Source organism: Perissodus microlepis, chromosome 14 (genome assembly GCF_051167445.1).
Source record: "Perissodus microlepis isolate ML-2025 ecotype Zambia chromosome 14, ASM5116744v1, whole genome shotgun sequence".
Classification (NCBI taxonomy): domain Eukaryota; kingdom Metazoa; phylum Chordata; class Actinopteri; order Cichliformes; family Cichlidae; genus Perissodus; species Perissodus microlepis.
Window position 1 is genome coordinate 35,157,250 of NC_140474.1, and position 24,833 is coordinate 35,182,082.

The following is a 24,833-nucleotide window of genomic DNA, read 5'->3' on the forward strand; positions in this document are numbered from 1 at the left end:
TTAAAACTGAAACAGACAGTTTGGCTGCTAAAATATATTTAAACAGTTTTAATACTTAATACTTAAAATGATAGACATGGTTGCACAAAACAGAGATCATACCTTCTATTTTAAGATTGGACGTTTTCATTCACATAAATGGCAGTATATATGTCCTTCACATAACTGATGCCAAACTGTTAACTAGCATAGTTTTGTTTTTTTGTTTCTAGATTCAGTTTTCATCACCTCTCAGCATTAGTAAGGTGTCCCACACAAACATATTCTTTACCCTACATGTAGTGTTTTGGGATCTGGTCAGACTTTATAGTTGGTGTGATCTGGTTAACAAAAACCAGATAAACCTGCAATAAATACAAATTTTATTTATGTGAGAACTTATATTATTTATGTGCTAGATGGAAAATAAGTAAATTAGGGCTTCATACATTCTTAAATAAATCTTTGGTTTAAGAGAATATAGTGGTGGATTATTGATTTGTTAATGTTTTGGATGTCTTTGTTTTCTAATGATCTGTGCATTACTTCAGCATTTCACTTTGCACAATCTGGTCCTCTCTTAATTAAAGAATGTGTTTCAGACTTCAGCAGCTTAACCCAGTGAGGACTTTAATTGCAAAATACACAATGCCCTCTGTCAGAAAAGTCTGATTGGTAGAAGGATAACTAAGCGCTTTGAGGACAGTGACAGCTGATGTGATTTGGTGCTATATAATTAAAACTAAATTGGTTTGAATTGATCTGAACATTTCTGTTAGCTTAACTGACTTGTCATCAAGCTGGTATAGGCTCCAGCTGGTATAGGCTCCAGCCACCCCGCGATAAGGATAAGCGGAAGAGAATGGATGGATGCTGTCTACATAGACTACATGTTGAGCAAGCGGAAGAAGAATTAAGATGGTCATTTGAGCAGCTGAAACGCTATTGCAGCAGAAGTGCAAATTACATGAGTCGTGTTCTTTAAACAACAAACAATAAAGCTATTGAAGCAAGAAGCAGTTAATGCTACTCTCGTAGCAGCACAAGTACGTGGGCACAATAGTAATGAGTAGTGCCATAAGGCAACCGACAGGGAAAGTCATAGCAAATAAAATAACTTCAAAACGTCAGTGCCACTCAAAACACGTTGTTGTTTTACCGCTTCGTTATAATGTATCCGTAATTATCTATATCCGTTCCAATACGCATGCGTGTCCGGTGTGCGCGGTTGCGCCAACTGTAAGGATGTTGCTAGCAGCCAGTGTAGATGCACAGCCTTTTCACAACAATAACATCAACCAAATTTGCATTTCCACATACTTGATTTGAGGATTATACATTCCGGACGCTGTCGGAAACCAGGTTTTGGGCCGTACTACATCTAGTTTTCTCCTGGATTGTTTGGTTGCATTTTGTTTTGACAATGGGAGCGGAGGGCTTTGCAGATTTACAGCGCTCCTTTTTGCAGGAGCAGAAACAAGAATCATGGCTGGCCAGCTAGGCCGCAGATGGATTGTGTAGCTAAGAGCAGTAGTCTACTGATAGAAAATTCTGTATGTTTTCGTGGCACTTACACATAAAAAGTGGTGCTAAAGAATCAGTATTTTAACTACATAGTTAGACGTCATTTTTGTTACCTTTTTATGGCCAACCACGGCAGCTAGTGAGACCGCTAGCTTCACAACCTTGACTGGTTGACGTTTGCCTAGCTAGCTCCTTTGGGCAGCTAACGATAGCTAACGTCGATTTACCAGACATCCTCTGACCGAAAACGTTCGGGAAGTAATCTCTTACAGGATTTATCGTGGTTATTGTGAGCACCGAGGCACTTGGTTCGCAAATTCCTTTTGCAAAGTCTGTTTCTGGATGAATGTGGGACAAAATGGAGACCCCAACGATTGTGTACGATTTGGATACCTCTGGGGGCTTAATGGAGGTAAGGCTGCTATGTCTAAGGCCTTAATTAAGCGAAACATTCCTCTGTTGCTAACACTTTAATATATTTTACCAAATTTGAATCGCAGCTGTCATCATCACTATAGCCCGCTGTCAAGCTCTTAGCTAGCTAATTCGGCTTGGTAACGGAGGCCACAAATTACTGTTACCGCTCTGTATAAACGTCACAGCGGACACTAGACAAGCAAAGGACAGCCGCGATGTCAAACTAAACAGCTGAACAACTTTTGCAGCAAATTCAAACACTGCTGGCGCCCCCGAAGTCAGATGAGGTAGAGAAACGGAGTCGGAAACTGGTGAGGGACGTCCGGAGGAGCGGCAGGGCGACTAACCACGACACCTGCGATAGTTGCAGGGAAGGGGGAGACTTGCTGTGCTGTGACCACTGTCCTGCAGCTTTCCATCTCCAGTGCTGGTAAGTTATTTGACTGAAGAACACGCACAGAGTCAGTAAAACAAGCAGAAATAACTGCTAGTCCCCGTCAGTTATGTGTAAAGATGGCTGAATGCTAACTCCAGTGATTGTCCTCGGTTACCGTTTCGCTGTGGTTCCGATTCTCATAGACACATGATTTGAAATGTGTAAAGAAATGATCTGTTAAATGATTTCATTTTGCCTGATAGTTTTTTCGCTACAAAAGCTCACGCTTATATCAATGAAAAGTCAACTTTAACGATCAATTGTTCTTCCGAAATTCCCGCTGTGTTCTCCGTTCACGTTAACCATGGAGGCCGGCTTTAGCCGCTGTGTTGCACTCTGTAAGGTTTATTATTAACTCCCATTTTTCTCTGGAAGCTGCTTGCATGTCGAATTTACTTGCACAAATTTTCAGAATCTCAGGAAATAAAGCAGTTGAAGTTAATTAAAAGACGTTTGGTGATCTAAGATGGGAACTGATAATTAAAGTAACAGAGCAGAATGTTTTCTTGCTCTGGGAGGACTGTGCACTGTTATCCCAGTCGTCTATCTTGTATACTGACTTTTGGACTTTATATAGTTTGAAAGTGTATAGCAAACTTATTTTCACGCGTCGCTAATGAAAATATAACATACAGGAGTTTGAATAAATGCTTAAATATGTCGTATCTGCAAGAGGCTAGAATTAGCTTGCAGTCGGTCCTCCCCTCCTGCCGAGGCTGCAGCCAGCGGAGCTGCTGGTAAAAATGTAGCCTCTGTTTACAATATGGCGACCTCGTTGCTCTTTCCCCCCTTCTTCCACCGCCATCTTACAAACCTTTAAAATCAACTCTGATGGAAAAGGGGTGCATTAATAATACGGACGAAATATTCCGCAGTTTTTTTGGACGGGTATAACAGCGTTTGTTGAGGTAATTTCGGTGCCGCAGCGATAATAAATACCCGTATAATTTTTTCTGTATTACTTAGGTATTTGGAAGAATTGAGTCCAGACTGTCACCTGAAAACCGTATAAAACCCGTCTGTACATATATAGCCACACCTGTGGACGCCTTCAGATTTTAAATATGTATTGACGAATTTTGCTGCTTTAATGTCTATAATGTAAAAGACAGTGTTACATGGGGTGACAACTCAGTTGTGCCATGCACAGCGCATCTCACATGTGACCACTTCAAACACAAAAGTATCATTAAAAAAAAACTTGTTTCATTTTTTTAATCTGTGGAGGAATGTATTATTGTTGTCATTTTACTGGATATGTTTTGTTTTTCTTAGTCCAATTTTTATGCTAAATTCTGCAATTATCAGCATCAGCAAAAAAAAAAAGTTTAAAGTTGACTAGAAACTATAGAAACAAACAGCCAATAGAAATGAATAAATTGTTAAAATAGACAAATAATAATGAGTGAAGAGAAAAAGTAGTTAAATAAGCTTACCACAAGCAAACTAACGGTATGCAGCCATTCTCTTCCGCTTATCCTCGTCAGGGTCACTAGGGGAGCTGGAGCCTATCACAGCTACCATAGGGCGAGAGGCAGGGTACACCCTGGACAGTTCGCCAGTCTGTCGCACGGCGAACACGTAGAGATGGACAACCATTCACACTCAAATTCACACCTATGGGCAATTTAGAATCATCATTTTACCTAACCTCACTAACTGCTTGTCTTTGGACTGTGGGAGGAAGACAGAGTACCCAGAGAGAACCCACGCAAACACGGGGAGAACATGCAAACCCCACAAAGAAAGGCCCCGGCCAGGTGGTAGAATCAAACTAAGGAGCTCCTTGCTGTGAGGCAACAGTGCTAGTCACTGCACCACCATGGTTAAAAATGCAAGTTAAAAAGAAAGGAGTAACAAAGCATGATAGATAGATGGTTCAGTTTGGTCACTAAGTGTAATTTTATGAATAACTATTAAATGGATGGTGGTTGCAAGTAGCAGATGAGTGATGGAAATACCAAGGTAACAGTTAACCAGACATAATTTTAAAAAATGGTAAGGTGAAATGAGGTGGATCTGATGAAAGTTTTCTTGAATGGGGGCACTATGTAGTGTAAAACATTGGGAGCAGTTGATTATTAATGAATGTGTCAGCTACTGTAATGAAAATGTAACATTGGTAACTGCCATTACTTTGCACTGTGTGGATGCTTTTGTTGTAATGCAGCCATTGGCCCACCAGATGGAGACAGAAGAAGCTAGACTTTTGTTTTGATACCAAAACAATGGGATCAAATCAGTTTTTCATTTGAATGAAATGAGAATTAGAAATTGTGATTCATTTTATCTTATTAAATATTTAATTTCTGTCTTCTTACGACAGCAACCCACCTCTGAGTGAAGAAATGCTTCCTCCAGGGGAATGGATGTGTCATCGCTGCAATGTTCGAAAGAAGGTGAGTGACAGATGTTCTGTTACACATTTGATTCATTCTGCTTTTGAAATGTATCCTGGAGAGTGTGTTCTATGTACTGATAAATCAGTTCAATTCAATTTTATTTATACAGCGGCAAATCACAATAATATTTTACCCTACAATAATATACATGCAGAGAAAAGCAATGAGCAAGCACTTTGGCAACAGTGGGAAGGAAAAACTCCCTTTCAACAGGAAGAAACCTCTGGCAGAACCAGTCTCAGGGAGGGGCGGGGCCATCTGCCGTGACACATAGTGAGTCAGAAAGGTGACTGAAGAAAAAATACTGATCCAGCCCAACTATATGCTTACATATGCTGTATGTGAGGAGCAGGATTTTGAATTTAATTCTGGATTTAACAGGGAGCCAATATAGGAGAAATCTGCTCTCTCTTTCTAGTCCCTGTCAGTACTCTTGCTGCAGCATTTTGGATTAATTAAAGGCTTTTCAGGGAGTTTTTGGACAATCCCGATAATAATGAATTACAATAGTCCAACCTAGAAGTAATAAATGCATGAAGTAGTTTTTCAGCGTCACTCTGAGACAGGATATTTCTTATTTTAGAGATATTACGCAAAGATTGGAATTGGACGAAGTCAGTCCTAGATATTTGTTTAATATGTGCGTTGAAGGACATATCCTGGTCAAAAATGACTCCAGGGTTCCTCACAGTGTTACTGGAGGCCAAGGTAATGCCATCCAGAGTAAGAATCTGGTTAGATACCATATTTCTAAGATTTTCAGGGCCAAATACAATAACCTCAGTTTTATCTGGATTAAGAAGCAGAAAGTTAGCGGCCATCCAGGTCTTTATGTCTTTAAGACATTTCTGCAGTTTACCTAATTGGTGTGTGTTATCTGGTTTCATGGATAAATAAAGTTGGGTGTCCTCTGCATAGCAGTGAAAATGTATACTGTGATACTGCTGATGATACTGCCTAAGGGAAGCATTTAAAATGTAAACGATGAAAAACGATGTGCCGGGAGTTCGGTGTTCTCGTCGGCTCTAGTGAGCCTTGAGCCCCGGCTAGCTATCGAGCTGGTGGGTAACAGATGTCTCCGAAAATGTTGGTGCACTTTTGCAAAAATGTGATGTCTTGATAAACTGATCAGATATTTGAAGTTTACACAGCTGAATTCTCGCCTGAAAATATCTTAAAAGTTTATTTTGTGACCCACAAAGAGTAATATTAAAACTAAGTAGCTGCCGTCATTGTTGGAAACTGGAATTGGCTGGGCTGTGCTATGAATTCTGGGATAGGTTGGGCAACGAAGGATACACCCGACCCATCCTTGAAATCTGGGGAAATGAAGGACGCATTTGTCGGAGTCTTCGAATTTGGACAGCCTTCCTCGTGTCGCTGTAATGTAATCGGCCTCCAAATGCGGTCTCCGAAGGGTGCGGCCCCTGAATTTGGACACAGCTATGATACCGGAGACTGCGGCTGTGTCCCAATCCAGTGACCGTACGCTTCGGAGTATGCACAGTTTGCGTACTAGGAACGGCGCGTACTAGGAAGTACGAGAAGTGCGGAAGTGAGAGGTTGTGAAATGGGACGGTCTAGCCTTCGTCGCGCTGCTCAGGTTGCCTAGCAACCATGATACAAACCGCGAGAAACGTTTCATACAGCATTGTTTGACAGAAATGAAGCAGAAAAAATGTTTTGTTTGTTCATTTTTTTTATGACATCACTTTGATTAGTTGAGTATCTGAGGCTGAGACCACGGGACTGTAAAACATGATTGTTGGGCTTCATTTCTGTACTGAACAGTCATTTCAAGATTAGTTAGTAAATAACAATTAGCTAATGTTGTTCATGAGACTAAAGTCATCTCACTGTGGTAATGTAAATATAATATGGCCAATATTATAGTTATTGTCAGATTATTATGATATATTACAGCAGTGAGCTTGAACTTCAGTAAAGATTCAAATTGCATTTATTCAAATTTCCTATCACCTTAAATCTTCACTCAAAGACAAGTACCTTTGACAGTGTATATATATATAGATGTATTATACATAAGAGACAAATATTGTTCATTTAATTTGTTGGCATTACTAAATTTGGCTCAATGCTTACATATATGTGGGAAAAAAGAAAATGTACGAGCTGTGATAACAGTTTCTGATAAAATGAAGAGTAGACTGATATATTAAATATTCCTTTATTGGGTGAGAAAATCATACCATGTCATGACTGCTGTAAGTCATACAGAATAGATATCAGAGCCTTAAACAGGCTGACTTCTGCTAAATGGGTCAAACTGGGCAGAAAGTCTACAAACACATAACATCCTTATAGAATATGATGTAACACTATAGATCAACTTACCTCAGAATATATAAAGCATATAAACAATTACAGCAATATGATGCAACAAACACAGCAGTACTACTGATCCAAAATACTCAAAGCTTCATAGACCTGAAACAAACATTTATTTTTAGGTCCATTCTGCTGCTGATACATACTTTAGGTTTCTGAATATTAAACTTGTTGCTGCCTTTCATAGTGTGTAACTTGAAGGCCCTGAGTACTTTCTCCCACACTGAAAACACTGGAATGATAAAATTATTTGAACATTACCTAATAAGACTGATTCAGGACAGACAATTAGTTACGTCTAAACTTTTCTAGCAGTCCTTCACAAACAGGGAACAGTCTGTCTATTCTCTCCATCTGTCAGCTGCTGCTGGCTCTTCCTCCTCCTCTTCCTCACACACTGCTGAGTTTGTCCTGGTGGATCATCAGGGGTGCAAAGCCTCACAGATGATGTGCAGCAGTGGGTCCCTCAGTCTGTCCTCACTCTGGACACTTGCAGTTGTCACACATGAAAATCAAATGTGTGATAAGCTGCAGGATTCAAACACAAGTGTAACTTATAAACACATGTTCATACTTTTATTACACAATCAGAGAGAAAGAAAAAGAGAGAGAGTGCAGGACAGACAGGTGACAGTCTCAGGTGTATACACTGCTACAAAACAGCACAAGAAAAGGAGGATTTAGTGTTTGTGTTATTACGAGTGCTAAACAAGAAGAGTTCCCAGATGGTACAGTGGACACATTTGTGACTCCTGTGATTAAAGCATCTTTCTTTCAGCTTAACGAGTGAACCGTCAGCTCGTTCAAACGCACGTTAAAGTCCGTTTAGCTCGACACCACCGAACAGAGGCAGCAATATAACATAGCTAACATTAACAGTGCAGTGAATCCTGCTTGTGCCGTGATATTCAGGACTGCAAACCGAGCAGCATCACTGACTTTCAGCTTGTTGTGTTTGTGGATATATGACTGACTTTAATTATCCATAAAATCATCACATTCTCTGTAAGATTAAGGTCGACTATTGAACGCCGTATATTTTAAAGTAAATGCTTTAAAACCAAGCTGATGCTGAAAGTACAAACATCACTAATGTCACACAACTTTGCCGAGATGTGGCCAACAGTAATGTTTTAATGTTCTTCATTATTAAACATTCACACATAAATAAGTGACATAACATTCAGTACTTACTTTTAAAAGTTTACTCTTCGGCCACTCCGCTTCAGCAGTCTGCCGTATTTTTTGGCAAAATTATCCACACCCACTGTCGCGCTATGAATTGTTGGATGTATGGGACCACGAAGTCTACAACGGACCACACTTCAAATTTGGGGAAATTGATGGCGCATTTGGCAACCGCATTTGGAGTACACTTCGGATTGTGACAGCCGTCGTCGCGTCGCTGTGACGTAATCGGTCTCAAAATGCATACTCCGAAACGTGCGGTCGCTGGATTGGGACACAGCCTGGTTCTTCTTCTTCAGGTTTTAACGGCAGCTGGCATCCTTGTACATGCAGTGCTGCCATCTTCTGTTTCATTTCGTTGTTACACTCTTAAATCCTACTACTTATTCCTGCATCTTTCGGGGTCTTACAAAGCTTCAAACGACACATTGACTATTGAATTAGTCGTCAACGATTTTGATAGTCGACGTAATCGTGGCTAGTTGACAAATCGTGGGAGCCCTAATACAAACCACTGCAGAAATAAATACCTACAGCATGCTCTAATAAATATTATGCTTGACCATAATAATTTAATAAAATATTATGGTCAAAAGTATCGAACGTTGCACTGAGGTCTAACAAGTATAGAGATGAGTCCACTGTCAGAGGCCATAAGAAGATTAACTGTAACCTTCACTAAAGCTGTTTCTGTGCTGTGATGAGCTCTGAAACCTGACTGAAACTGTTCAAATAAGCCATTCCTCTGCAGATGATCTGTTAGCTTTTTTTAAAATGATTTTTTTCAAGAATCTTTGAGATAAAAGGAAGATTAGAGATTCATCTATAATTTGCTAAGACAGCAGGGTCAAGAGATGGCTTTTTAAATCAGTGTTTGGGTTTTTGTGTGACTTTGTACAGAAAAGAGAACAGAAGTCTGAACAGACCAACGGCCTGCCAGAGAAATCCTCCTCCAAGCGCTCTGCTTCTCCATCCGTGGAGCTGGAGCTCAATGCTGGCCCACTGCGGCTTGACGGTCTTCCTCCGGGGGCCGGAGCTGCAGGCCCTGGTCTACGAGTGGCCCAGGTGCGACTATTGGACCGCAGAACCAGCAGCAGGCCAAGCAGCCGACCTGGGACTCCAAATTCCAACACTTCATCCACCCCAACCCCCTCAGAGGAGCAGAACGATGGAGAGGAGGAGGCAGCAGAGCCTGAGGATGAAGTTCAGGGTGCAGAGCTCGAGAGTTCTACAGTTTCTGCTCCGACACCGCGACTTCTCAAGAGGCCCTTTCAGCTCCTAATAGCAGCTGCTATGGAGAGAAACCCCACTCAGTTTCAGCTGCCGAGTGAGCTCACGTGCACCACTGCACTACCAGGTCAGTCAGTCATAATGACTACCAAAATATGATTTCTTTCAGCACCCTAAGTTTAAAATACCTCTTTATATACGCAGTTTAGACTGTTTCTTCAATGTTGCTCTTTTGTTTGGATTTCTAGGCAGCAGTAAACGGAGGAAAAAAGAAGAGCTGCTTGGAAAGCCCTTCAGGAGGCCTCAGCATGAACTGGATCCCAATGGTCTAGTCCCTTTGCCAGTCAAAATCTGCTTTTCATGCAACAGGTCAGCAGTTCTAGACCACAGTGCAAAGAAGTAGACGAAGCCCTGAAGTGTTGACAGCAGGTACTAATTCTATTTATTTGGTCTCTCAGGAGTTGCAGGTTGGCTCCGCTGATCCAGTGCGATTACTGTCCCCTCCTGTTCCACATGGACTGTCTGGACCCTCCACTCACAGCTTTACCTGCCGGCAAATGGATGTGTCCAAACCATGTCGAGCACTTAGTAGTAAGATGCACTGTGCTGATTCTAAGCTAAAGCTGCTTTCCCTTTCCTTTTATTGATGTAAATTTTTATTGATATATTTTTCTATTTTATCTCAAATGTTTGTTTGCCGTGCAGCTGAATCAGAGGAGCCTCAGCCTGTCCAGCCGCTGTCAGCTCTTCGATCAGTTCCAGGACAGGATGTCCCAGCACGCAGTTAAGTTGGACTTCCTGCGTAGAGTACATCGACAAAATGCTCCCAACCGGCGCACCACTCACCAGCGCAACAAGAAAACCATCAAGGTAGACGTGCGTCTCAGTGTGACGGTGCAGTGTGTTGGATTTCATATAATCCTTTTTTCTTGGCCACTGGAACACAGGTGGAGATCTAGGAAATTAATGGCTTTAATAATATATCTGTTACACTAAGACAGTAATACCTAGATATAGGGCTGGGCTATATCATACCGTTCACGCTAATACCGGTGTAATGTTGGGCAACGATAGGAAAATGAAATATCGCGATAGAATATGGGTAAAACGCGCATGCGCAGTGCCTTTGTTTTCATACGCACATGGCAGAAAAAGCATGGCGGCAACGGAGAATGAGAAGAGTGAAAGCGGCTCATTGAATGAAACAGATGAACCAGAATTGGTTTGTAAAAATGCTGCAACTTCAATGGTGTGGAACTGGTTTGGCTTTCATCCGTCAGATACACAACAAAGCACTATTTTTGGTAGCGCATGCTAGCGGGCCATCGTTATTACCGTGTTTTTTGGAAAATACGGCACACTTAAAATCAATCCTTTTGATTTTTCTGAAAATCGACAGTGCCCCTTATAATCCCGTGTGCCTTATGTATGAATTCTTGTTGTGTTTACTGACCTCGAAATGATTTTATGTGGTACACGGCGCTCGAAAATCTGTCAAATGTTTTAGTACGACGTTGCTAAGCTACGAAGCCGCACAGCTTGATGGATTGTCGGAGCGTTACGGCTATCGTAGGCAGGAGCCTCGGAGTGATACGTACTGTGCTTCAACATAATATTACTGTACTGTGTGTGTATAACCTCTTAAGTTTTGTGGATATTATACATGGTTATGCTGAGGATATGTCGGCCAATTTCCACTGGAAATGCCTTTTGGTTAAACTGTCAGCGAGGAATTTGCACTGTTACATTTTTATGTAACTTTAATGCACATAAAAAACAGCTGCTTGTTTAAGTGAAAATACATTGATGTGTTTTTTTTGTTTGTTTGTTTTTTTTTTTGCACTAATAAAGTTGTGGAGTTGTAAAGTGTTTTGTCTAGTGCAAATTATATCGTTATCGCAAATTTTCAAATGCATATCGTGATAAATATTTTTGGTCATTTCGCCCTGCTCTACCTAGATACTGACATACTGTCTTTTTTTCAGCTTCTGAAATTTAAGCAGTTGTGCACTTGTATATGAAGTGACCTTTGTGAGTTAGATGCTATTTTTAGACACATCTGAACATACTGGTTAATTTGCTAGAAAGTGTTAAATTGTCTCTAACAGTCAGTGTTTTTATTCAGGTGCCAGATGCCATCAAGTCCCAGTACCAGAATCCTCCGCCCATGCTGCTTCCTGCAGGGGTGCGCCAGCTGGAGCTGGTTTGTAGTGGGATTCCTGACCATCAGCCCACAAAGCATTTCACCACAGAGGCTGAGCAGCAGGAGGTAGGCACAAGAGAACCCAGCAGCTGCCTAACATGTTCTTTAAGTCAGATTGTAATGATAGTTCCCTGAAACAGGCTTTTGTGTGCTACAATCTGTGTCATCTGATGTAATAGGATGTGAGATTAATAGGAGTGCAGTTTAAAGATGATTGATTGCTTTCCTTTTCATTTTGGATGATTGGATGAGAGTTTGGACAAGAAGTTTTTAGAGAGTTTGATTTTTGGTGTAGATGAGTGAAACACTGACACATCCTGTGTACTGTGTTTATCAGAAAGTAACAGAAAATTCAGTTTCAGAAGTTCTGAAAGCTGAACCAACTGCTTCACGGCACTTTGCAACAGTTGCATTAGAAAGTCTGTTTTTTTCACAGACTGTAGAGCTTTGAGTAATTAATTGAAAATTGCAGCAAAAGATAAATTCTGGTATCTGTTTGTTTGTGTGATATAAATGAATCTTTGATGAAGGGGAGGGCCTCTCAACAGAACTGCTGGTTGCTTCTTTATAAAAACATACATGTGTTGTGTTGAACAGTGGCTTCAGGATGTCATCGCTCTCCAGTGCAGTATCATGCGACACCTATCCATCAAACAGAAGGCCTCATCAACAGAGTGGCACTTTGAGCAGAAAGCAAATACACAATCAAGTGGAACATCAGAGGACATGAAAACTCAGGCCTCATTAGAAAGGACTTCTTCCCCTGACCCCTGCTCTAAAGCTTGCAGTACACCCAGTGACTCCCAGGGGGCCTCTCTTTCCAAGGACAGCCCATCAGGGCTAGTTCTTTGCAAATGCACCGTGACACCATGTCAGAACTGTAGGAAACCTAATGGGCCTCTGGAATTGGTTCAGCCTCCCAGAGCCAATGGACCTGTAGACTGTAACAGTGCCTCAGATTCCTGCAGGCAAGCTGAGCTACAGAACAGACTGAAGCCTGGGAAAACGCCATCAGCTTCTGCCTCTGGACTGGTGAACCACATAGGAACAGAAACGGTTAAGAAGGAACCCGAGAGCACTGTAAATGCATGTGCTCAACAGAACTGCCCCACTGCCCCCACGATATGGCCCCACAGTGGCCAACAGAACCACAGGAGCCAGACAGAGCCCCAGGAGGAGTGTGTGAGCACCGATGAAAAGCCCTCCTTCTCAATCACCAGCAGTTCCTTCACAGATGCACCATCTAGAGGCAGCCAGGAGCACGACACAGTAAAGTTTGGATCAGCACCTACTCCAGGTACACATCATCAGAAATGTCAAAGCTGCAGTCTAAATGTATCACTTTATACAGCTAATAATAATAATAATGATACTAATAGTAATAATATACTCAAGTAATCATTACGTTACTCTCTCCTCATTATACATGTAACGGGGGCCATGGTGTGCATGAGAGAACATTTAATTTAAGGCTACAGCAACATTATTTTACATATTTAAATTAATATAAATACATTTTTAACATTAAGAAATTGTGTTAATAGTCATGCTGTTAGGCTGAATTATTATTAGTATTAACATCTCCACTTTCATAACGTCTGTTTTGCATTAAAGCACAGAGAAGGCCTCAGAACTGAGAATGGTTATATGCTCACCTTTCTTCACTGCAGGCACTACATGCTTGTTTGAAGTCTTACACACATTCACTCGCACACTTTAACACACATGCATTCACACGCGTGCACACTGACCAACTCTGCTTCATCCAGGAGATGCAATACTGTCAGAACTCTTTTTTTCCCCTCATAATGTAAGAAAGAGCTCCATGAAAATGGGAAGAAGGTCATTTTATTTCATGCCTCAGTCTAGGATGGATGGGATGCATAGCTTATTTTATTTGGCAGAAAAAAAATTGTAAATTTGTGATTCTGTTATTTAAATCAGTTTTTTGTCTTTAGGAAAATGTTTCTTCAAGAAAGTGGAAATGTGATTGTGATATGGGATGTAAATACAGTGAAAGACTTGAGCTCTTTTGGCAGATACTGTGTATTGTTAAACTATCAAAACAAGCATTTTCTAAAGTGGAAACAAATGAAAAGTTCATTTTAAAATACCTGAGTTTTCTCTCTTTTGAATGTTTACTGTTGCTATTAATTGAATACTCACTGCTGACATAATCGATAGTGCTAACAGTTTTCTTGCATATTTTGTGTCGTGCAGCCCCATTTACCAAAAGGATACATGGCCATTTAAGAGAACATTTTATTTTCAGTTACTGAGTTATGAAGAAAAAAAAGTTATTCAGATACGACTTGCTTTGCCTTCTATCTCAGTAATAGTTCCTGTGCAATTTTTTCCTTTATAGTGAACTATCAAAAACTGTCTTTTTTCTGGTCCTTCTTTTATCTCATCTCATCTCATCTCATCTCATCAATTTGTCTCTTTTTTTCTCTCCTGTCCCTCAGACATAAAGGCTGCTCCTGCACTGACGGACTCACTGCTGCCCAACACACTGCCCTCCATCACCAACCTGTCCAGCTGCATGAAGGATGGAAAAGAGGAGGATGGGGGTGAGTTTGTCACTCTGTGGCCACATGTGACAGTTTAAGAGCCTTCGTATTGCTGTGTTCTGCTATGAAGCACACGAAGATGTAATTAGCTTTTAGCGGTTGTGTGTTTGTGTGTGTGTGTGCAGGGATCGAGCTGGACAAACTGGATACAGAGATGATCAAGCTCTTGGCCTATCAGAGGATCCAGCAGCTCTTTGCTCCCAAAGTGCCCAGCACTCAACCTCCCCCCACCACCAGCACTACCCCAAAAACCTCAGCACCCCACCCAAACAGTAAGACACCTTTGCACTACAATTTAGTCTGTTTACTTGTCAAGAAGTCAGTTTTTCTGCTGTTTGATTGCTGTTTTGTTCTAATTATTAAAACCTACACTCTCCTCCTCCCAGGTCAGAAAAAGGTGCAAGCCAGAGCGGTCTTTTACCCTCTGACAGGAAGAGGAGCAGCTGTCAGCATGTGCTATAGGACGTTACACATAGGATCAGGTAGGACATTCAGTCGCTGTGACTTTGACCCTGCTGCATTCTGTGCCCTGGCTCTGAGCCACTCTTAGGTTTCACCTTTGATGGGGAAAGGTTCACGTACTGACGTACTTTTTAAAAATCATACCACTTCACCAAACTCCTTTCAATCATGTTTGATTTAGGTTAGACTCTTGCCTTATGACTAAAGTTTAGTAAGACAGAAGTGGAACATAAGTAGGACCCATTATACCTGCTGTGTGGTGCCTGGCAAATGTCACCGTAAAGCAAAATTGATGTTACCTGTTGTAAGCTGTCATCTCTGCTGGTCATCCATCCATCCATCCATCCATTTTCTTCCGCTTATCCGGGGCTGGGTTGCGAAGGCAGCAGCCCAAGCAGAGAAGCCCAGACCTCCCTCTCCCCAGCCACTTCCTCCAGCTTGTCTGGGGGAATACCAAGGCATTCCGAGGCCACCCGAGGGATATAATCTCGGTCTGCCCCGGGGCCTCCTTCCGGTGGCACATGCCCGGAACACCTCACCCAGGTGGCGCCCAGGAGGCATCCTTGTCAGATGCCCTAACCACCTCAACTGGCTCCTTTCGATGTGGAGGAGCAGCGGCTCTACTCTGGGCCCCTCCCAAATGGCCAAACTTCTCACCCTATCTCAAGTGAGAGGTCAGCCACCCTTCGGGGGAAGCCCATTTCCGCCGCTTGTATCCGCGATCTCTTTTACACTCAGCTCTCTTCACCACAACAGACCTGTATAGCGTCCGCAACACTGCGGCCGCCGCACCAATCCGTCTGTCGATTTCCTGCTCCCGTCTCTTGTGAACAAGACCCCGAGATACTTAAACTCCTCCACTTGGGGCGGGAACTCGTCCCTGACCCCGAGTGGGCACTCTACCCTTTTTCGGCTGAGAACCATGGCCTCAGATTTGGAGGTGCTGATTCTCATTCCCACCGCTTCACACTCGGCTGTGAACCGTTCCGAAGGAAGCCAGAGGCTATCACCTGATGAAGCCAGCAGAAACAACTTCATCTGCAAAAAGCAGAGATGAGATCCTGAGACCACCCAAGTGAAAGCCTTCCACCCCTTGGCTACGCCTAGAAATTCTGTCCTTAAAAATTATGAACAGAACCGGTGACAAAGGGCAGCTCTGGCGGAGCCCATCACCCACCAGGAACAAGTCCAACTTATTGCCGTCTATATGGACCAATGCAACGGTTGTATAGGGACTGAATGGCCCGTAGCAATGGGCCAGACGCCCCATACTCCCAGGACTCCCCGAGGGACACAGTCGAATGCCTTCTCAAAGTCCACAAAACACATGTAGACTGGTTGGGCAAACTCCCATGCACCCTCAAGTATCCTTGAGATGCTGAAGAGCTGATCCAGTGTTCCACGACCAGGACGAAAACCGCATTCTTCCTCCTGTATCCGAGGTTCGACTAACAGACAGACTCTCCTTTCCAGCACCCTGGCATAGACTTTCCCAGGGAGGCTGAGGAGTGTGATTCCCCTGTAGTTGGAACACACCCTACGGTCCCCGTTCTTAAAGATTGGAACCACCACCCCGGTCTACCAATCCAGAGGTACGGCCCCTGATCTCCACGCAACATTGTAGAGGTGTGTCAACCAAGACAGCCCTACAACATCTGGAGCCTTCAGGAACTCAGGGTGGACCTCATCCAACCCAGGGGCTCTGCCACCAAGGAGTTGTTTAACTGCTTCAGTGACCTCGCCCCCAAAGGAGGTCCTCGAAGTATTCCTTCCACCGCCCGACAATTTTCTCAGTCGAAGTCAGCAGCACTCCACCCGCACTATACACAGTGCAGGTCGAACACCGCTTTCCCCTCCTGAGTCGCCTGACGGTTTGCCAGTCCTGGCCGCTGCCTGGCTCACAATGCACCCTACCCCTACCGTACCTCCTGCGGGTGGTGGGCCTGCAGGAAGATGGGCCCATGTCCCTCTTTCGGGCTGTGCCCGGCCAGGCCCCATGGCGGGGCCCCAATAACCCTATCCCGGGCAGGGTGAACTGTTCTCTCGATGGTCTTGCCATAGGGGTCTTCCGAATCGCTCTTTGTCTGGTCCCTCAACCAGGACCAATTTGCCATGACAGACCCTACCAGGGGGCAAAAGACCCCAGGCAACATAGCCCCTGGGATCCCTGGTACACACAAACCCCTCCACCACAATAAGTTAGGGATTCGCAGAGGGGACTGCTCCATTTGTATGATGCATCGTTCCATTGCTGCTGCAGCTGGGTTAAAGTCTGTTTTTAATGGCATCCTAACATCATTATCAGTACAGAAGTTTAGAGATTCACAGGTTTCACAGAGGGAGATGTTGAAACTTGGCAAAAACTTTAAAATTCCTTGGCTTCCAACTTTGACTTCTTCTCCTTCTATACCAGCGCTGATTTGGAGGACGGGCAACACCTATTGTTCAGAAGAATACTGCAGCACGTACATGCACCGTAACAGCTAGCATGAATGGATATAGCTGTGTGATGGCATTGCTGGTGATACGCAAAGTTGCCAACACAGCAGGTGTACCAGGGCCCCTGGTTTGGTGTCTTGGAACTGAGCTAATCACTCTTACAGATATAAAAATGGGAAGTGAAGCAGAAGCAGTGTGTGGAAAAACTAACAACACCCCATCATTCATCAGCTTGCAGAACCACCAGACAGATTTGCTGATGTGCTTGGAGTCATTGCACTGCCTGATCCTTGGTGACTTTTTTTGGACTTTAGCTCCTGGGAATATTTTGCAGCTGTCTTGCATGTTTTCCACTTGAATAGTGAATAATCTTTCTCATGGTAGAATTATGAGTGTGTTTGGGACTGGCTTCATGCAACTTCAGATACTGACATGCAGCACTCATTTATTCTTTAAGACATCTTTCCTCTTTGGCATTATGTTGACACACACCAGAATGCTTCTGAGTTTATAGAGGTGGTCACTCATGCTGATAATCAGTTAATCAGTTGTGTTTGATTAGCAGTATGTACCTGCTACTTGTCATCTTTATTTCTATGGAAGCAACAATGGTTTGCTTAGTGTTTCATACACTTTTAACCATGACTGTACTTCTGCACGACAGGCAGCAGTACACGACAGAGTATAATATAATAATATACGGAGCCTGTACTAGCTCCCAATCTCTGCATCATTAGTCAGGTTGAGTGATAGTTGATACCGTCATCTTTAAATCGGAGTATTTTAAGCAAGTTGTCTGTGAAAGTAAGTTCTTAGACCTGTGAGGGTCACAACAGGACCATGTGGAATAGAAACTACTGAACAAAAACACAATATGTCACATTGGAGTGCAGGTCATTAAAATACATTTTGACACGTCAATATTGCAGAAAAAAAATCCATGTTGCAAATCTGTATTCTTTGTGTTGTGGGAAAGGGTGTTTAAGTCTTTAACTGTTTCTCTAAGGTGCTGACATGGATGTGTGCCTTACAAACTACGGTCACTGCAACTACGTATCGGGGAAACATGCCTGTATTTTCTATGATGAGGTGAGGCCGTTAAACTACATCACTCTGCAGAGCACTCCTGTGGTTGTTAGTGACCAAGATGTAAATTGTGTGTGTGTGTTTGTCGTCCTTCAGAATACCAAGCATTATGAGCTTCTGAACTATAGCGAGCATGGCACCACAGTGGATAATGTCCTGTACTCATGCGATTTCTCTGAGAAGACCTCACCATGTCCACCTGGTGGCCTGGTAGCCAAAGTCCAAGGAATCATTCGTAAGTACATCTCCGTCATCTGTTTGGATTGGCTTGAAGGAACCCAGGTCTGTGTGCCCAGTTTGACTTGGACTGCTGATGAGGTCGTCGCTCATAGATTTTGTATGAACCTTTTATGAATATCCATCCATCTTCTTCCACTTAGCCACTCATCTGTATGTGTTCTGGTTAAAATAGTTAAAATTTTATTTGTGAAGAAATCATAACATCATTGCTTCTGTAAATTAAAGGAATACTTTAATTTATACTCTAATACTGAAAAGAATCATTTTTAGTTTGGCTAGAATTTCAGGAAGTGTAGCCCCCCATGTGCTTAATGTCAGTGTCCTGTTTGTTACACTGACACTGCTCCTGCAGTATTGGTCAGCTTTTAGTGTTCTTCATCCAAATTGTTGTCAAGGTCACATTTGTCATTCTTAATGGGTACATGTAATTAGTTTGTGTAGAGAACCAGTTCTCTGTCTGTTGTAGGTTCTGGTTAGAGTGCCAGCTTGAAGTGCAGGGAAAAAAACAAACCACGAGTTTGGTGTTGGAGTTCATCTCCATCCATAATGGCGATCTAGCCAGCGAGCCTGCTGGTAGAGAAAACACCAAATGGGAAAGAACGGGTTGTCTTATTATTATCAGTTGCAATTTCAAAGTAAAAGTAAGGATGTAGTAAACGTACAATACAGTGGTAAACTTGGTGCATGTGGCATTGTAGCAATGAGAAAGGTAAATAAATAAAGTGCTAAAATGAGCAGTCAGATATACTTGTTCTGTGGCAGACCACGTTATGTAAAATCTGAATTTTGCTGGTATCACATAAAGCTTCCAGTCTTAATCTGTTATTAAAGATCATTTGGACAGATGTTTAATTAGTAAAGAGCTGCAGTGTGAAACAGCATTAAATCAAATTTCTCTGAAACTGTTTATAGATGATGAGTGTAAAACATGTTTGCCAGAGTTCAGCTTTCCACATGATTTTAGTCTCATTTTCAAAACAAAGTGTTAATTTTTTATTTTGTGGATAAAATGTAATCAGTGAAATCTTTTCATGGTTGCATTGTCTCCACATTAATGGAGTTTACTGTGACACTAGTCTGTACAGACGTCTTTCTCAGACCTGCCGCATTTCTTCTTTGCGTAGGTCGCAGTAAGAAACGGGAAGAGGATGAGGGAGCCAACTCCATGGTGGGGTTATTGCCAGTAGGAGGAGTGATGAGTAGCCAATGTCAGGGTGGTGCTGAGCCGTCTTGTAGCTGCAAAGCGAGTAGCTCCAGTCTAATTGGAGGCAGCGGGGCGGGCTGGGAGGGCACGGCCCTGCTCCACCATGGCAGCTACATCAAACTGGGCTGCCTCCAATTTGTCTTTAGCATCACTGAGTTTGCCAGTAAGCAGCCCAAAGAGGAGCAGGCCACTACACCTGCTGCCAGTTGCACAAGCACCAACACCAGCAGCAGCAGTGTCATCAGCACCACCCTCACCACCACCGCTAACACCTCCACACCACCACCACCCAGCACTGCCACAACAAGCGGCTTTTCCAACCAGGATGATGCTGACTCTGAGACTGTACCTCCCCACCAAGTGCCCGTACTGCGTTCTAACTCTGTTCCATAATCCGCACAGGAAGCCCCGCCCTCCCTCTTATTTTGCACCTTCTGTGTCACGATGAAGGGAAAGCTGCACAGCTGGTTGGTCAACAGGGAAAAGTTCTTTTTTTTTTTTTTTTTTTTTTTTTAATGGTTTATATCTTTGCATGAACTTGAAGTATTATTGACAATCTCTTTTTTTCTTTTTTCTTTTAAATGACTGACGTAACCGTTAGGACCGTTAGGACTTTGAGCAAACATTACTTCCTTGCGCTCAATCTTTGTTTTTGCCAGTATATTAGTTATGTATGGTGTAACCTTTTTGTCAGTCAGCCCATTTAGCACAAACATTTTTTGGTTTTTTTCCTTTGTAGTATTCAATTCCATACATTCTAATTTCTTTTGCTGCTTTTGCACCACAGGTAGCTATATATGTATGAAAACATACATGCTTATACACTATAACATGTATATATAATGTAAATACATTTTAATTCAGTGCCTCTCGATTGGAGAAACATTGGATTTCATGTAGATTTGCCATTTTTTGGTTTTTAACTGTACAGCTCATTGAATTTGTGATACTGTGTAGAGTACCAGACGTTTTGTGATAAAACTTGTTCTTAGTCTGTACTTTCCGCTGTAGTCCATCTGTAAATACCGTATAGTTTTAGCACTCATTTTAACATCTTGTGCTGCTGTGTATATAAGCACTCTTTGTCTGTACCTGCTTGTCTGTTCAAACCTGTAAATACAGAAAGATTTTCTAAGAACAAACTCAGTGTTTATGCCTGTTATTTTCAGCCTTGTTTTCACTTTCTGAGACAGCAAGTTCAGTACTGACAGGGGTGGATCTATAAGGGTGGCATGGGGTGGGCATGTGCCACCCTAAAATAATCTTTGCCACACCCTAGTTGTTTGCGTATGACAATGTTGTTTATTAAAATAAGTTAGCATTAACACTTTGAGCCTAGCTGCAATTAACGTTGAATATAAATTCTAAAAAATGAATATGTTGCAGTGTTACCCTCCCTCCCCTATTAGAAAATGGTTCAGCCCTTGATAGTCTAGATGCTCTGTCGGACCTTTGCTGCAGCCGCTTTCGGTTTGTTGATTTGTCTCTGCCTTCAGTTTTGTCTATGGTACACTTAATAGCATTTTTTTCCATATATACAAAGGCCCTGGAGCCGTGCACATTCAATCCCAAATGAAAACATGAACAAGTTTTTCTTTACTGAAAATGAAGAAAAAGAATATTAGGTTGTTCATAAAAATAGAAGTGTCTGCATTTTCATTTACAAACTGGAATATTTACAGTAGAAACTGAAACTGAAATGAGGATTTTGCTTTTCCTTTAAGCACACAACTAATATTAAGTTGTGTAACTATTATTTCTGATCACTGTTTTACATCTGTGGGGCATGGAGTCAACAAATATTTGACACCTGCCTCCAAGCTGACTGGACTACATTAAACAGATCTTCTGCATTCTTGGGTTTTGCATCAAGAAGACAATTTTGGAGGTCATTCCACTAATTCTCAATCAGATTGAGGTCTGGGTATTGGGCCGGCCACTTTATAACATCAATCTGTTTTTGTCTGCAACCAGGATGTTGCCCACTTGCTGGTGTGTTTGGGGTTGTTGTCCTACTGAAACACCCATTTTAAGGGCATTTCTTCCTCAGCATAAGGCAACATGACCTCTTTCAGTGTTTTTAGGTACTGAAACTGGTCCATGGTGCCTCTTATGTAATAATGGGCCCCACTCCAAAGTATAAGAAAGATCCCCAGGTGCTTGCACCTCCATGTTTTACAGTCTTCACAGTGCTGTGGCTTGTATTCAGTGGCCTTTACACCCAATAAGAACCATCTTGCTCTCATCTGTCCACAGAATATTGCGCCACTTCTCTTTAGGCCAGTCAGTGTGTTCTTTGCCAAACTGTAACCTTTTCAATACATGTGTTTTTTCATCAATGGTACTTTACGAGGGTTTCTTGCAAATAGCTTGGCTTCACATAGGCATCTTCTGATTACTGAAGTACTCACAGGTAAATGCAGATCATTGATCTGTCTTGAGCTGATCATTGGATGCTTCTTTTCCATTCTTGTTATTCTATGATCTAGGCAGATGGTAGCATTCCTTTATCTACCATGTGTTTTGGGTTTTCTTCCCCATTTCAAAGCATTTAAAATCGTAATAATTTCAATTCATCCATCCATCCATCCATCCATCTTCATCCGCTTTATCCGAGGCCGGGTCTCGGGGGCAGCAGCCTAAGCAGAGAGGACCAGACCTCCCTCTCCCCAGCCACCTCCTCCAGCTTATCCGGGGTAACACCAAGGCGTTCCCAGGCCAGCCGAGAGATATAATCTCTCCAGCGTGTCCTGGGTCTGCCCCGGGGCCTCCCGGTCGGACATGCCCGGAACACCTCACCTAGGAGGCGCCCAGGAGGCATCCTTGTCAGATGCCCGAACCACCTCACCTGGCTCCTTTCGATGTGGAGCAGCAGCGGCTCTACTCTGAGCCCCTCCCGGATGGCCGAACCTCTCACCCTATCTCTAAGGGAGAGGCCAGTCACCCTTCGGAGGAAGCTCATTTCCGCCGCTTGTATCCGCGATCTCGTTCTTTCGGTCACTACCCACAGCTCGTGGCCATAGGTGACCGGTAAATTGAGAGCTTCGCGTTTACACTCAGCTCCCTCTTCACCACGACGGACCGGTGCAGCGTCCGCATTACTGCAGCTGCAGCCCCAATCCGTCTGTCGATCTCCGGCTCCCTTCTCCCATCACTCGCGAACAAGACCCCGAGATACTTGAACTCCTCCACTTGGGGCAGGAACTCATCCCCGACCCGGAGTGGGCACTCCACCCTTTTCCGGCTGAGAGCCATGGCCTCAGATTTGGAGGGGCTGATCCTCATTCCCGCTGCTTCACACTCGGCTGCGAACCGTTCCAGTGCGAGCTGGAGGCCCCCACCCGATGAAGCCAACAGAACCACATCATCCGCAAAAAGCAGAGATGAGATTCTGAGGCCACCAAAGTGAAAGCCCTCCGCCACTTGGCTGCGCCTAGAAATCCTGTCCATAAAAATTATGAACAGAACCGGTGACAAAGGGCAGCCCTGGCAGAGCCCATCACCCACCGGGAACGAGTCCGACTTATTGCCGGCAATGTGAACCAAGCTCTTGCAACGGTTGTATAGGGATTGAATGGCCCGTAGCAATGGGCCAAACACCCCATACTCCCGCAACACCTCCCACAGGACACCCCGAGGGACACGGTCGAATGCCTTCTCCAAGTCCACAAAACACATGTAGACTGGTTGGGCAAACTCCCATGCACCCTCAAGTATCCTTGAGAGGATAAAGAGCTGGTCCAGTGTTCCGCGACCAGGACGAAAACCGCATTGTTCCTCCTGTATCCGAGGTTCGACTAGCGGACGAGCTCTCCTTTCCAGCACCCTGGCATAGACTTTCCCAGGGCGGCTGAGGAGTGTGATCCCCCTGTAGTTGGAACACACCCTCCGGTCTCCCTTCTTAAAGATGGGGACCACCACCCCGGTCTGCCAGTCCAGGGGTACTGCCCCTGATCTCCACGCAACACTGTAGAGGCTTCTAATTTCATTTCAATTCAATTCAATTTTATTTATACAGCACCAAATCACAACAACAGTCGAGAAAAAACCCAACAATCATATGACCCCCTATGAGCAAGCACTTTGATGACAGTGGGAAGGAAAAACTCCCTTTTAACAGGAAGAAACCTCCAGCAGAACCAGGCTCAGGGAGGGGCGGGGCCATCTGCTGAGACCAATTGGGGAGAGAGAAGGAAGACAGGATAGAAGACATGCTGTGGAAGAGAGACAGAGAATCAGCAGAGACGTCTGTTAACACGTTTAGCAGCATGCATTTCATGTGTGTTAAGTCTATTGGTTGGCTGTTACTCTGCTACACCTAGTCATGAATTTGTTCCCATGTTGTATCATCATTTCTGCCAAAATCAGTACTTAAACACGTTAGTAATGTTAGACACGTTAATAACTGTAACTGTAACGAGTGTGCTCCGTTCACTCAAAGAAGTCAACTGGGAGTTATTCAGTTAAATAAATGCAGCTACACACAAATTAACTCAGATGAATTTGTTGGCATTTTAAACATATCACACTTTACTAGTGATGGGATTTCCGGCTCTTTTTAGAGAACCGGCTCTTTTGGCTCGGCTCACTCAAAAGAGCCGGCTCTTTCGGCTCCGAACCGGCTCTTCAGGTTCTTTTGTTGCTTTAATTCGTTTATTATTAACAATAATATAAAATTATGCACAAAAGGAATTACTAATGTTAAAAAAGTGGTTTTATTTATATATGTTTATATATAAATATGTACAGTGGCCCCTAGAGACAAAACACGTACAAACTCCAAAACACATTTCTAGCGTTAACTGAACTTCCATAACAGAGCTACCTAGATCACTTAAATTACACAATTGAAAGCATATGTGTATTGTTTGTGTATTTATACACAAGCACTCATATATATTCAAATAATTTAAAAAAATCTTCATTTACCTGTTACTACCACACACCAAATCCGGTTGTTGGTACTTGCTGGCTTGTGTAGCCTCTAGGTAACAAAAGCTCAACACTGCACCCTAGCATCCTGGAGCACTTCTGTTGTGTTTTGTTCGTGTTTTGGAGTTTTTACGTGCTTCTGAGTTTTTATGTGTTTTGGAGTTTGTACGTG

At 43.0% G+C, this 24,833-nt stretch overlaps 1 protein-coding gene across 1 annotated transcript; it reads left to right on the plus strand.

The window, feature by feature from the left end:
- Positions 1–1,169: 1,169 nt before the first annotated feature.
- On the plus strand, positions 1,170–20,871 carry LOC146374316 (PHD finger protein 12-like). Its single transcript, XM_084950621.1, has 15 exons — positions 1,170–1,915; positions 2,169–2,350; positions 4,683–4,755; positions 9,196–9,652; positions 9,774–9,894; positions 9,984–10,116; positions 10,231–10,395; positions 11,651–11,794; positions 12,326–13,025; positions 14,194–14,298; positions 14,424–14,570; positions 14,685–14,780; positions 18,206–18,288; positions 18,382–18,520; positions 19,650–20,871. Exons 1-15 carry the CDS (start codon positions 1,850–1,852, stop codon positions 20,120–20,122), a joined length of 3,084 nt encoding a protein of 1,027 aa, XP_084806747.1. The 5' UTR covers positions 1,170–1,849; the 3' UTR covers positions 20,123–20,871.
- The last annotated feature ends 3,962 nt before the right edge of the window (positions 20,872–24,833 follow it).

Excerpts from the sequence above, each read along its gene's own strand:
- LOC146374316 (XM_084950621.1), top strand. The coding sequence starts at position 1,850 with ATGTGGGACAAAATGGAGACCCCAACGATTGTGTACGATTTGGATACC. Across the intron at positions 2,351-4,682 it reads GCTTTCCATCTCCAGTGCTG|CAACCCACCTCTGAGTGAAG; the intron begins GTAAGTTATTTG and ends TTCTTACGACAG. Across the intron at positions 14,299-14,423 it reads TGGAAAAGAGGAGGATGGGG|GGATCGAGCTGGACAAACTG; the intron begins GTGAGTTTGTCA and ends GTGTGTGTGCAG.